General features: G+C 39.6%; 1 protein-coding gene across 11 annotated transcripts in view; it reads right to left on the bottom strand.

Annotated features, from left to right (window-relative positions):
- Positions 1-1,570: 1,570 nt before the first annotated feature.
- Positions 1,571-12,421, bottom strand: part of LOC117419782 (FERM domain-containing protein 4A) — a 179,964-nt gene continuing 169,113 nt past the window's right edge. For 8 of the 11 annotated variants that reach the window (XM_034032888.3, XM_034032889.3, XM_034032887.3 and 5 more), the window contains 5 exons: positions 12,073-12,310; positions 11,439-11,603; positions 8,608-9,455; positions 6,803-6,899; positions 1,571-5,517 (listed from right to left, as the gene is read on the bottom strand). In XM_034032888.3, coding sequence (XP_033888779.3) covers positions 5,415-5,517; positions 6,803-6,899; positions 8,608-9,455; positions 11,439-11,603; positions 12,073-12,310 — 1,451 coding nt within the window. In that variant the 3' untranslated portion in view covers positions 1,571-5,414. Of the gene's footprint in view, positions 5,518-6,127; positions 6,200-6,802; positions 6,900-8,607; positions 9,456-11,438; positions 11,604-12,072; positions 12,311-12,421 lie in introns of all 11 variants that reach the window. The other 3 variants (XM_034032892.3, XM_034032884.3, XM_034032883.3) reach the window with 3 other exon arrangements.

Below are 12,421 nucleotides of genomic sequence, written 5' to 3'. Positions count from 1 at the left end.
AGTACATCTAAGTGGAAGCCTACTTATTTTAAAACACAATACACAGTGTATTTTTGACATTTGTATCTTTTTTTTTTTTGTGTTGAAGCAAGCCAAAATGAAATAATCAGATATGCGTTGCATTCTTTTAACCATCTTTTTTTTTTTTTTTTTTTTAAAGAAAGCTTTGCTTCCCTATGTATGTTGTACATATTATTTCACCCAAATTATTGAGTACTGTACTCTGAATGTCTGAATTTTCTACCAAGGCTTCCTGTCTGAATAGTGTTTAAATACCAATATCAGAAATATCCTTGGTGATACTTTTTTTTTTTTTGGTGTGAACTATAACTTCCTGCACAGGAAAGTTTGTGGCACTGGTTTTCTCTGGCTCAGTTTGATTCAGTCCTACAGCTGGTTGTACTTTACAGCTTAATCAATGTCAGTCACCTGTGGGAGTGATTTATGGTTGGATCCACATAATTGAAGTGAATGGGCCAGTGGAATGTTAGATTGGTGTAAACTGTCTTTTAAATGTTAGACTAGCCCTTTATGTTAAAATGTTGTCTGATCTGGAATACTAAAGTAACTTTTATTTAAGGGGGTGGGGGTGGAGGCACCTACTGCAATTCGTATGAAGTAGCTTTTGTGCTTCTTCGTCAAAGCAGTTGCTAAATTTACGGGTTTTGAATTTGAGTCAGTCCATGAGAATCCATTCTTAATGTTATGATGGAAGTGGAGTTAAAAATAAACCAATAAATATTCATACCTCCAAGTTAAATAAGTTGCATTTTTAAAGACAACGCATGCAGAACTTATGTAAGATATTTATAACTAATCTCCACTAGGTGCCAGCCCAAATAGGGGTGGTTTTGGCAATCTTACCGATGGTAAATGAGGACTAGTGCAGAGGCAGGTCCCCAGACTAAGTAAGACCATGCCTCAGAAATGTAAAGTATGGCACAATAACATACACTTCAAAACTAAAAATAAAAAAAAACACTTTCTCACGGCATATTGATCTAACTGTTTCCAGCTGTCCTGAGTCTGAGAGCCAGAGCCGGTCCCTGGAGTGTCGCTATGGGAACAGTGTTATGGTAACTGGGTTTCATTACAGATGGAGGCTGTTTGCAGCTGGATTTGCCAAAGTCTGTGGTTGCATGGAAGGTTGTTATTGTATCTTTCAGAGGTTGGAGTTTCAGAGTCAGAAAAAGGGACTCTGCTTTTAACCAGCCTGCCCGATTATTTTTTGCCAGCATGGTTGTGGGGGCAACTGAATTCTTTGGCAGGCTTAAGGATGCAATCCATTACCCTTAGTCTTCTGCAAGTTGTATACTGTAGCTATCTATAATACGCCGAAATTCCTGTTGGAAATTCCAGCAATGACCACCACTTGTGTATTCGGGTGGAAGATGATTGTTTGCAACTGGTCATTGGTGTTTGTTGATGAGCTGGGTGGTTCCAAGTAAAAGTATAGTACATTTCTAAAGTCAATTGATGAAAACAGGGCCTTGTCAATCGAGATTGATAATAGAAAGATCACACCCCCACAATTTAATATTAAAAAAAAAAAAAAATCACACACACACTCTTGCATGTTGAGAACATTCAGCAATAATTTATTTTTCATAATCTCAAGAACCACCAAATTTCTCATCTTGAAAATTCATTATTTGCCAACAACACTGTTTTGAAAAATGTAAAGTTACTATACAAATTCTTAATACAAAAAGAATAAATTAACGATGGAATTGGAACAATTCCACTTTTTTCTACGACATACACCTTTGTCTGATTATGGTTGAACAGAATCCAGTAATTATTTTACATGCTCTACTGTCAGTTGGAGGGAGTGACTTATATAGTTTGTTTTTAAACTAATGTCCTTCTTGTTAAACAACTGGTGATAAAACTATTGACCACAATATAAGTAACATTCTACACCTAGGTAACTAAGCAGTAACTGGTCATCTTGTAGCACCTGAAAGGGGTTGTTACTATGTCCAAACTAAAAGCTAATATTGACTTAAAAATGATTTCAACATCTTTAAACAATGGTCAATGTCTTTGAATAACTGCCTTTTTAACATTGATGAATGTTAGTAATTATGCCTGCCTCTTAGCTACAAACTTTCAACTGTACCCATGAAGACAGCAGTGGTATGGTGTAGCAAGCCAGGAATAAATAAACATAGTTTAGTTTTTTTAATGTCAAGTGTGGCCCAGTTTTTAACATTCCTAATCTAACACCTGTGTTTAACCACATAGAAAACCCCAAGAAATCTGTTTATAGATGTTCAATAAAGAAGCAGCCGTAAGCCGTTTGTAGAGCTTCTAGAATGTGTGCTTGCAGCTCCACTGTTGATTGGGATGAAGGTGTTTTTTTTTTTTATTAGAGTAGAAACTATGCATTTAAAGCTTTATTTCAACGTGAAATTGAAAAGGTGGTTGGATTTTTCACTACTCAATTTTATGTTTGTGATTAATCTATAAACAATGGCAAAAAAAATAGAAAAAACCATCAGACAGCACTGTTGCCGTGGAGATCTGTTTTTTGTTCTAATCGGCTCCGCTTGCTCTGCCTTTCTTGGGGTTGTATAGGCTTTTGGGCTATTTTTTCTGGATCATACTTTGAGATATCTTTTCTTTCTCTTGGTCTGCTTTCACCTTTGCTGTCTTCATTCCATTCAAACACGGCTCTGCTCGGAGAAGCAGAGATATTCCCTTCAATTACAAAGGCAGCCACAATAAAACCCCTTTGCTGAAAACCCAGTAGAGATTTCACATTATGTGCCAGCATTACGTCAAGTTATACACAGTAATTTGCTTTAAATGATGATAAACCATGTTGAAATTGAAATACACAATATTAAGTCACGTGTAATAATAGACTTAGCCAATATCCTGGCCAATGGATGTCAAAAACATTCAGACAGAAATCATTTGAAAAAAAGTAAACACACACACACACACACAAAAAAATAAAATACTCACTTGACCGAACCGTCACTATGTGAGGGTAACGCACATGGTTTTGGTTTGTACCACTAATTGTTTTTTGTGTTTTAGGTTGGCAAAGCAAAAGGTATTTTGTCAGTTAAGGCTGTAAAAGTATTGTAGCTTCCCTTGCTTAAAACCAACCTTGACTGTTCTGTCTGTATTGCTACGCATTGATAGCAGAGGTGATTGGCAGATATTAAAGAATAGCTACCTGGAGCAACAAGCATTATGGAACAGTTACATTATGAATAAACAGGAACCAAGTAACTACTTAAAATTGTTAATATTTAAAGAAACAATACAGTACACCTACTATAATTTACAGGCATTGATTACCCCTGCCTCACCTAACTGGAAACAATATTAAAATAACTATAAACTGAGCCAAGTGATGCTTTATGAATTAAAGTGTATATCAATTATTTTGTTCCTTTCTATGGAACAGAAACAGCTTGTAAGTCGCTTATTAAATTGTTTATTTTGGACTTTCTGTACGTACAGATTTCTGAAAAGCAAACTTAAGACTGGCTGTTGTTTATGGCTATACATTTTACTGACTAAGGTTTCACAGTATCTTTTTACATCATATAAAAAGTGTAGAGTTTAATCCAAGGTCCATATACTGCATGTGAATATTGTGCATTCTACAGGAAAAGACAAGCAATTATAGCGTACAACTTATACCCACAGCCTGGTACAAACCTGCATTTTGTTCTGTAAGGCAGAATGTGGATAACAATCAATCATGACTTATAATAGTCACATAATAACATACCAAGTTTGATTCTGATCATGTGTGTGACCTGTTTAGCCACAGTCTCGTGCCACTTGGTCTGTAGGATTAAAATGATGGCAAAATGCTACCTTTAACCCACCCACAGTAAGCTGCCATGTTCGAACAGTTCCAGGAATACAGGTTTGTTTCATAGCTGTTTCAGTGATGTTACAGTACAGGCAATGGAGCACCTGAGGGTAAAGCACCTGTGTGGGCCCTGCCTTTGCCATTACAGAAGAAAGGTGGGCACTGACAATAAGCCTACAATAAGCCTGAGATATGAACCTTTATGGACTGAGCTATCTAAAATGGACAATTGTATGTTGTAATAACTGTTTTAAAAAAAAAATGAAATAAAAAAAAAAAAATGGTTCCAAACAATGAGAGTTTTCTCATTTGTTTTGTTTTTTAAACCTTGCGAGCTGAACCGAGAAAAAAAATAAAAAAAAAATGCCACTAGCCAAAACAAACTTAAGCAATAGACAGAGACAATCTCTATGCTAAAATAACATTGATTTTATAAAAGCAGTTTTGTGTATGATCGTGATCAGCAGGAAGGATGTGTCAGTGAAAGCATGTAGCTAAAATAAAAACCTGGATCCAGGTCAATCTCTTTTTTTTCTTTTGCATATTGCAAAAAACTGTTCCTCACCTTTTATTGGCTTTAAGATGAATAACATTGCAGTACCTGGGGTAGTAACAAAAAAACAGGGAAATCAGAAGTTAACTGACTAATATAGGTAGAACAACCTATGTATTGAGTCCTTGAGTTACAGATCAATGTGTATTGGACTGTGCTCTGTGTTGAAGGCTGGGGCTTCTTCAAGTGAAGTATTTTTCAGATAAACCTCAGTAAAGTCCCATATATTTTGTTTTTTTTCTTTTTATCTTTGGTAGTTCAGCAGCTAATGTGATGCTCCATCATAAGTACAAATGTTTGCAGCTGGCAGACACTGCTGATCCAAAAACATGTGCCTTTTCATTGTGGATTCTGAATCATTTTTTGCTTCAAAACATTTATTTTCCAATTATTTAAAAAATCAGATGCAGGGTTTAACATTTTTCAATTTTGTATTTATTTATGGGTCCATTACAAGGTTAGTATCTTTTGTTTTCTTTTTTAGTTTTGTTGTTCCCAAAATCCAGACAATGTAGGTTGAAGGAACACATAGACAACTTTATGAAGGTTCACTTTGTTTGGGACCATGGGCTGGCACCAAATAAAACATAATTAGTATTGCATTGGAAATAAACATCAGCTGTCCGAGACCACAGAGTCTAGTGGCTTGTTTGTAACACCAGCATTTCTACAGAGTTTTCACTTTTGTGAATTCAAAACTGACTATGAATGCTGTTAACTTCTTGAAGGCTGGCCAAATGGCTGATCAGATGGCATCTGCCAGTCAGTGGGTAACGTTTAGTTCATGGTCAGATTCCCAGAAGGATAAAAATACCAGTACCAACCACTGACAGTCTGTAGGGTACCATAGCTCAGTCAGTTCAAGGAGTCCCTAATCATGGCATTGCTCATTGTGGAGTAGAAGTGGAGGGAGCTGAAGTAGAAGTGGAGGGAGCTAATGGAGTGTAATACTGCCAAATGTTAGGATAGTGTTGCGATCTCAGAATGACATTGATGTGGTAACAGTAACAAAACAGGAGTTCAGACCAGAGTTCCAGGCTTGGCTTTTTCTCGTCCATACCATTGGACATCTGCTAATTCAGTGTACAAGGAACTCTCCAGGTAACAACTGTCATTGTAGGACCTAGAAATAAGAAAAGAAAATACATCTGAATAATAGATCTAAAGGATAGAAACCACCTCAACTAATGTTTCATTTCTTTTAAGTTAGTCAGTGCAACAAGTGCAATGTCTAACAAAGAATGTATTAGAAAGGAAACAAACTATTTTCACAGTCGTAAGGGATTGCTTAGAACAAAACAAATCGATATACACACCTGTTCCAACTACAGTTTGTTCTCGCTAGTTTCTATAACATTAACATTATGTTTATTTCATTCATACAGATTTGACTTTGTTCTTGCACAGGGCCGCAGTGAGTCAGAGACTGAGCTGGGATACCAAGCCAACCTTCAGACTCAATCCCTTCCTCCAACTATTCGAAAGCACAGCTACTTTTGGTGACTCTAAAAAACTTAATATGCTCTATTTTATTTATTTGTTTTGAAGCTGTACGGGACTGTACACCATCACAGATTTTGGAATGATCCAAAATCTAATTTTAAAGTACCTCTTTTTTTATTAGAGCAAGTGGAAACGAAGGGAAAATGTTGTTATTTTTTTTACACATTCATAAGCACAGAGAGCATGCTTTGAAAAAAGTTTTAAAGAGGAAGACACACACAGTACTATACCTCTATTCATCAGTACTTTGGTGAGCTGGAGAAAGAGGCTGATCCTCAATGTGAGAGTTTTCTGCTGTCTCTCTAAACCAAGAAAAGTGGAGAGGACAGTCAAGTAAGAGGGTGTTAGTAAGAGAGGACAACAGTTAGATGTGTTAGACTAAAGTAAAGAACAGATTTTTTTTTTTGTTTGTTTTAAAGGAGTTGTGTATTAGTAATCGTTAGCTGGTAGTGAAAAAAGGGTGGAAGAAAGAACACCAGAAACCTGCCAGTCTGTTATACTGTGGTATTTCTGCTTTGGAACACCAAGACTGCAGAAAAAACCCATAAAACATTACTTTCCAAAGATATACATGTGAAACGCATTATAGGTTGTGGCAGATTCAATCTAAAGCTGTAAATTGGAGGCTTGGCTGGTTAAAAAGGTTGCTTCTCACAGAATAATATAATAAATGGGGTTTAGGGCGCTAATTCAACCAACAGCTTCTCTAGGACTTTGGTGACACATTTCCCACTATGAGCAGTGCGAAAGCTGGCAAACTTTGGCTGGAACTAAATCTGTAACCTGGGGACCACATATCTACTGTCCATTATCTGTCCACCCCCTTGGGTTTAGTCCCAGCTAGTAAACCCAATGAGCTGGGGGCTGTTCCCCAACATCCCCCCCCCCCCCCCGTGGTGACTTACCCACTCTGCCAGCTTAGGATATGATGTGGACTGCTGGGGGGCGTGGCTGCAGACTCGCTGTTCGGCATCATGCACCTCTGACTGTGAGGTGAGGCAGCTAAAGAAACACAGAAAGGTTAGGTTGGAGTCTCTCTGCTCTGGAATTCTACTATGTCACTACTCTGGGCTTAGTGCAGAGGAGGGGGAAACCATGACTAACGACTAATGGATTCATTTTCATTTAGGGATCGCCTTTCTCACTTTGGTGGGTCTATAACCCACTTCAGAAACAATGTTTGTAATGTAAAGTTTCACGCTTCTAACCAGTAATTCCCCTACCCTACGGGAGAGTATTAAAAAACTCAAAGCAAAATGTGAGTGAAATACCCATTTCATAGTTAGTTTAAATATTTATACTTCAGGCAAAAATTGACAAAAAATGATTATTTGACAACTGAAGCTAAAGGAAACCTCATTAATGCTACATTAATAATTTACAGTATCCAATTAAATTGTACAGAGACACTTTTGCCATTCTTTGCAAAGACATATTGTGTGTGTGTTTCTGTTCAGGCAAATCACCATCACGTACAACTAGCTTTCTTAAATAAGCAGGGCATTTTTTTTTTTTTTTTTTTTTTTTTTAAACTTATCGTAAGATTTACTATGAACATTTTTTTTTTGGCAGTGGGACTGAGAACCAACATAGTGAAAATGCAGTATTGGTGGTTTTCTATTTGGTCTATAAAAACTCAACTCTGGATTATTGTTCAAGTTCCACTCTTGGAAGGGCTTTTGCTCTTTTCTGCTGTCTGGTCACAGGACTTTATGGGAGTGACGCACAGCAACTCATATCGTTCATATATCAGCCTGTCCAGTGGACCACCCTGGATCTTGTGCAGAGATCCTCCTACGAGAACACCTCTGCCCTACTGAATTTATTGCTGTAGTCTCTTATTTCACTGGGATTTCTTTTGCTGTTTTGTGGTGCAGTACCAAATAAATCTGGATCCGTTTTTTAGTTCAATGTGTTAGAAAAGAAGGAAAAACCTTTTCCTTTTTGCACCTAGATACATATTTTAACTGGTAAATATTTAAAATGTATGTCACTCATGTGGCTACGTTATGCCATGAAAGGTTAGTGACCAGATCTTTTTTTTTTTCTTTTCATTGCGACATACTGCAGAACGCAAATATATTCCACTGCTGTCTGAAGGGATGGGCCCTGTACTGTCATTTACAATGGTATGTGTTTAAAACAAAATGAAATATGCATATACAGTATGTTCTTATTGATGTAAGCACTTGTGGTATAAACAAGATATGTCATGATAAACCTTAATTACAGTATTTGTCAACACGGCTGCAGGCTTGTTTGTTAATTGCTGTATCCACCTATTACAAATACAGTAAATTCACATTTTTTCATGACATATCCTCTATATCAGGGGTCTCGAACCCTGGTTCTGGACAGCCCCTATCCAGCAAGTTTTATAGGTGTCTTTACATTATCAATGGCTAAAGATCTGGAACATCTGTTAATCTTGACTAATTAAGCCAATAATTGGTTCAATTAAGTAAGAGCAGCGCTCCAGGACCAGGGTTGAAGACCCCTGCTCTCTATATACATATATACACTGCTTTGGTAGTTGCAAAGCATTCAGCTGGTGCTACAGAAAAAAATCTCCAAATTAAAAAATATACCTTTTATTTGCAGAAGAATGCATACAGTACAATGTGGCTGTAGGGTGAAAGCACAAAAAGAACCAAAAACCTAGCAACACAACCCCATCACTCAACCAGATCAGAAGAGCTCTCAAACATACCTGACGGTGCTTTGGACATTTGAGACATCCTGGACTTCCTGCTGTGTGCTGTGAAGGAGCTCTGCAACGTGCTGTACTGTGAGCCACTGTCAGAGGAGTTGGAGCTGGTGTGCGATAGTCTGTTGTGCTCTTTGAGGGTGGATGAGGTGCGCTGGTACCAGCACCTGAGCTCGTCCGACACGGCAGTCCTGCCCCCACCCTCCCGCCCCAGTGAGGGAGTCCTTACGATCTGAGAGCGGGAGGGGGTCAACCGGCCACTGCCTTCCCCCTCATCCCCGTGCCAGCTCTCCTTGTACATCCCCCCTGCTGTGTAAGAGTTGGAGGTTTTGAACTGTGCTTTCACACTGTAGTGTCCTTCCTGGTCATTTTCCAGGCTGCGCACCACAACCGGCGTGGGGCTGCCATCGATGTAGAGCGGATACTCCTTGATGCGGTACTGTGAGGAAGGCTGGCTCTGGCTGTGCAGGTACACCCCGTGATGAGCACCCCCGTTTTTAGCAGCCAGGTTGGGCATGCTGCCGGAGTTGGAGGAGCCCAGGTTCCCTGCCGATTTGTGCCGCTGCCTCTGTCGCTGCCTTGCCTTGGAAGGGGAGTCTTCAGCCAGAGTGGAGTAATTAGGGTTGCCCTGGGCAGGGTAGTAGTGCTCGGAGCTGGAGTGGCTGGTGCAGGAGGAGCAGTCGTCCAGGGGGTCCGAGCCATTGCTGCTGCGTGTCCGTGGGGTGTAGAAGTCAGGGCTGGCTGTCTCGTTCTCAGAACCCAGCAGTTTGCCCTGCGACTCTAGGCTGGAGCTCCGGTGTCTAAAGTGCTGTACTAAACTGTGCAGTCGGGTCGGGCTGATGTCGACTGATCTGTAGGAGGAATAAAAGGAGATCATAATTGAAGTTCATCCAGAACTTTAACCACTTAATAAAATATATACATATACAGTGCTCCCTCGCTATAATGCGGGTCTCGGGGGACGCACAACATGAGCATTATAAAACGGGGGAGGGGGTGGGGGGCACCGCAGGACACAACACACATCTGACTAAAACACAAAATAAAATAACTCCCTCTCTATAATGCATGTATAGTGAAGCAAAAATGTAACTTTCCATGAATTAACCATGCATAAAGCACCATGTAATCAATGCTATATTTTTTGCAAAAAAAAAAAAAGAAAAAAAGAAAATTCCCACTTTTGCATCATTTTAATTAGCAGTTTTTAAACTATAAATAGCCTGGCTAAACGGTGGTTGGGAGTTCAGTTCCAAGCGACAGACAAGCAAACCAAGTGCGAGAAGGAGAGCGGGTCGGGAGAGGGGAAGAGGGAATGGGCTCGCTCCAGGTTCGGCTGCCGGAGCAGGGCTGAAGCGTCTCGTCTCCCGGAGAAAGCTGCAGCTCCTCTCACAGCAAAAAAGTAAATACATAATATGCCTAATATTTATTTAGTTATAAAACGAATGCTGAATAAGATGTCTGTGTTATAAAGTGCCAGCACAGCTTTTCTTCAGTTCAGATACTGTATCAAAAGGGAGGGACAGAAACAGAAGTTAGACTGAGAAGTTGTTTACAGTTTGAACAACACTGGTATTGTATTTACTGTAGAAATATTGCATGAATCACTAGTCTAGGGAATTGGGGGACATGCTGTAGGAGCTTTATATCCGAGGCGTGTTATAATCGAAAGCCTTACAGCGAGGGAGCACTGTACTTACTTAAAAGAAAATGTGGTCTTTTTAATACTTCTATGTAATTTAAGTGTTGATTACAACAAACAGTGCAGTACTGTTAGATTTCGTTTTAGACTTGACAAGCAGATATAGTGTAACAATGAATTGTTCTGTTGAAAACATAAGCAAAAGCACACCAACAGCTGCTGCTGTTATGCTGGAACATGTTTTCATTAATAGTGAGCAGAGTACATACAAGTATTGAAGTGAGATATTGAGGATGACAATTCAGGTTTCACCAGAGCACTAGAATGGTCACATGAAGAATTTATAAAAAAATAAATTATATCTTTTAAACTGAAACAAGGCACAAAAAAAAACTACTTCAGTACTTCAATTATTGTATTTCTTGCTCATATTGTATTACTTGTATTGTAACACTTGAAATGTATTTGCTTACGATTGTAAGTCGCCCTGGATAAGGGCGTCTGCAAATAAATAAATAATAATAATAATAATAATAATAATAATAATAATAATAATAATAATAATAATAATAATAATAATAATAATTTGATTAATTGCTCGATCAAGCCTTTATAACTTCTTCTATTATTATTTATTTAGCAGACACCTTTATCCAAGGCGACTTACAGAGACTATGGTGTGTGAACTATGCATCAGCTGCAGAGTCACTTACAACGTCTCGCCCGAAAGACGGAGCACAAGGAGGTTAAGTGACTTGCTCTGGGTCACACAATGAGTCAGTGGCTGAGCTGGGATTTGAACCGGGCACCTCCTGGTTACAAGCCCTTTTCTTTAACCACCGGACCAAAAACTCTGAAAATTCAAAAAAGCTTTTGATGCCACTCTCTCATCACACTAGAGTGGCACAACAGTCTTCATAATGGCACATAACACATTGTTCAAATATCACTCAGCCTTGAACAGATCGAAACTAACAGCACACAGGTACCCCTTACATTTTTTTTTTTTTAAATACATTTAGAGCGCCCAGTTATTTTACTCGTGATTGTCTCCCCAGATTAAAATGTCCAGTTGTTCCCTCACTGAAGCAATTCCCTACAATAGCTCAGGAGAACTGAAGGTTCAATGGGCATCCTTCGATATTTACCCAGTTATGGAGTGCAGAAGCCCCATAGTAAACAGCACCCTTACCTTGTGGAATGGACATACTGCGGACTCCGTACACGTAGATCCGGGGTGGATGGCATACTGGACTGGGAGTTCCAGTGGGGGAGGCTCCTGATCGGGCTGTTCTGCAGAGAGTTGCTCCCTCCAGCCTCTGCACAGCTCCCTGAACTAGGAAAGCGCCTGTGACTGCTAGGAAAACACACACAGCCATTTTAGCTGGGAATAACACACCAGTACAATGACACACTGCACTGGACTGGGGTTTCAGTTGCATTGTAAACACAGTAATATATCCAGTATGCTGTTTTCTTATAACAAAGCGATTTTGTAGCTCACTTCATTTTGGAAGACAATTCCCACCGATGCAACTTGTCCAACTTGACTCGGATCAAGGACAAAGCAGCTCTGTTCTTTGTATAAAATCTCTGCTGTGTGTTGTGTCACTTGGCACTCAGCAGCATAACATTATTGCCAATACTCCAGACGAAACTGAGCAGATATGGTGGGTCCACGTGGCAGTTCTGTTTTGAACTATTCTCTAAAACAGGCTGCCTCAAAAGAAACCCTGAATCTGAACCTGCAACCTCCTGATCTCCATATACAGGTGCTGAACCCCGAGACCAATGTGTAAGAGAAACACACAGCCTCCCCGACTCACCCGGAGTGACTGTGAGAAGAGCGCTTCTTGACTTTTTCGTATGGCTCATCTAAAGAAGACTCGCTCCACATTTTGGGTTTGATAGGAGACTTGTCGTAGTCGCTGCGCTGGTAGTGCATGTGCCTGAGCCCCTCCAGGGACTGTGGAGGAGGGGGTCTGTTGTGGGAAGGGGGTCGGGGAGGCAGACCTTTATGAGGGGAGGCTGTAGGGGAAAAGGTGCTGGTCACTTGAGAATCGTCTGCAAAACACAACAAAGAAATACAATTAAAAGCTACAAACAACTTGTTTATTTATACCCCGTTCTGAGCAGACTTCACTAGTTATCAGTGGAGTCTTACAAAGGAGGAAT

Source organism: Acipenser ruthenus, chromosome 14, assembly GCF_902713425.1.
Source record: "Acipenser ruthenus chromosome 14, fAciRut3.2 maternal haplotype, whole genome shotgun sequence".
Classification (NCBI taxonomy): Eukaryota; Metazoa; Chordata; class Actinopteri; order Acipenseriformes; family Acipenseridae; genus Acipenser; species Acipenser ruthenus.
Note: the sequence above shows the minus strand (reverse complement) of the source record. Positions and strands in the feature narration are given on the sequence as shown.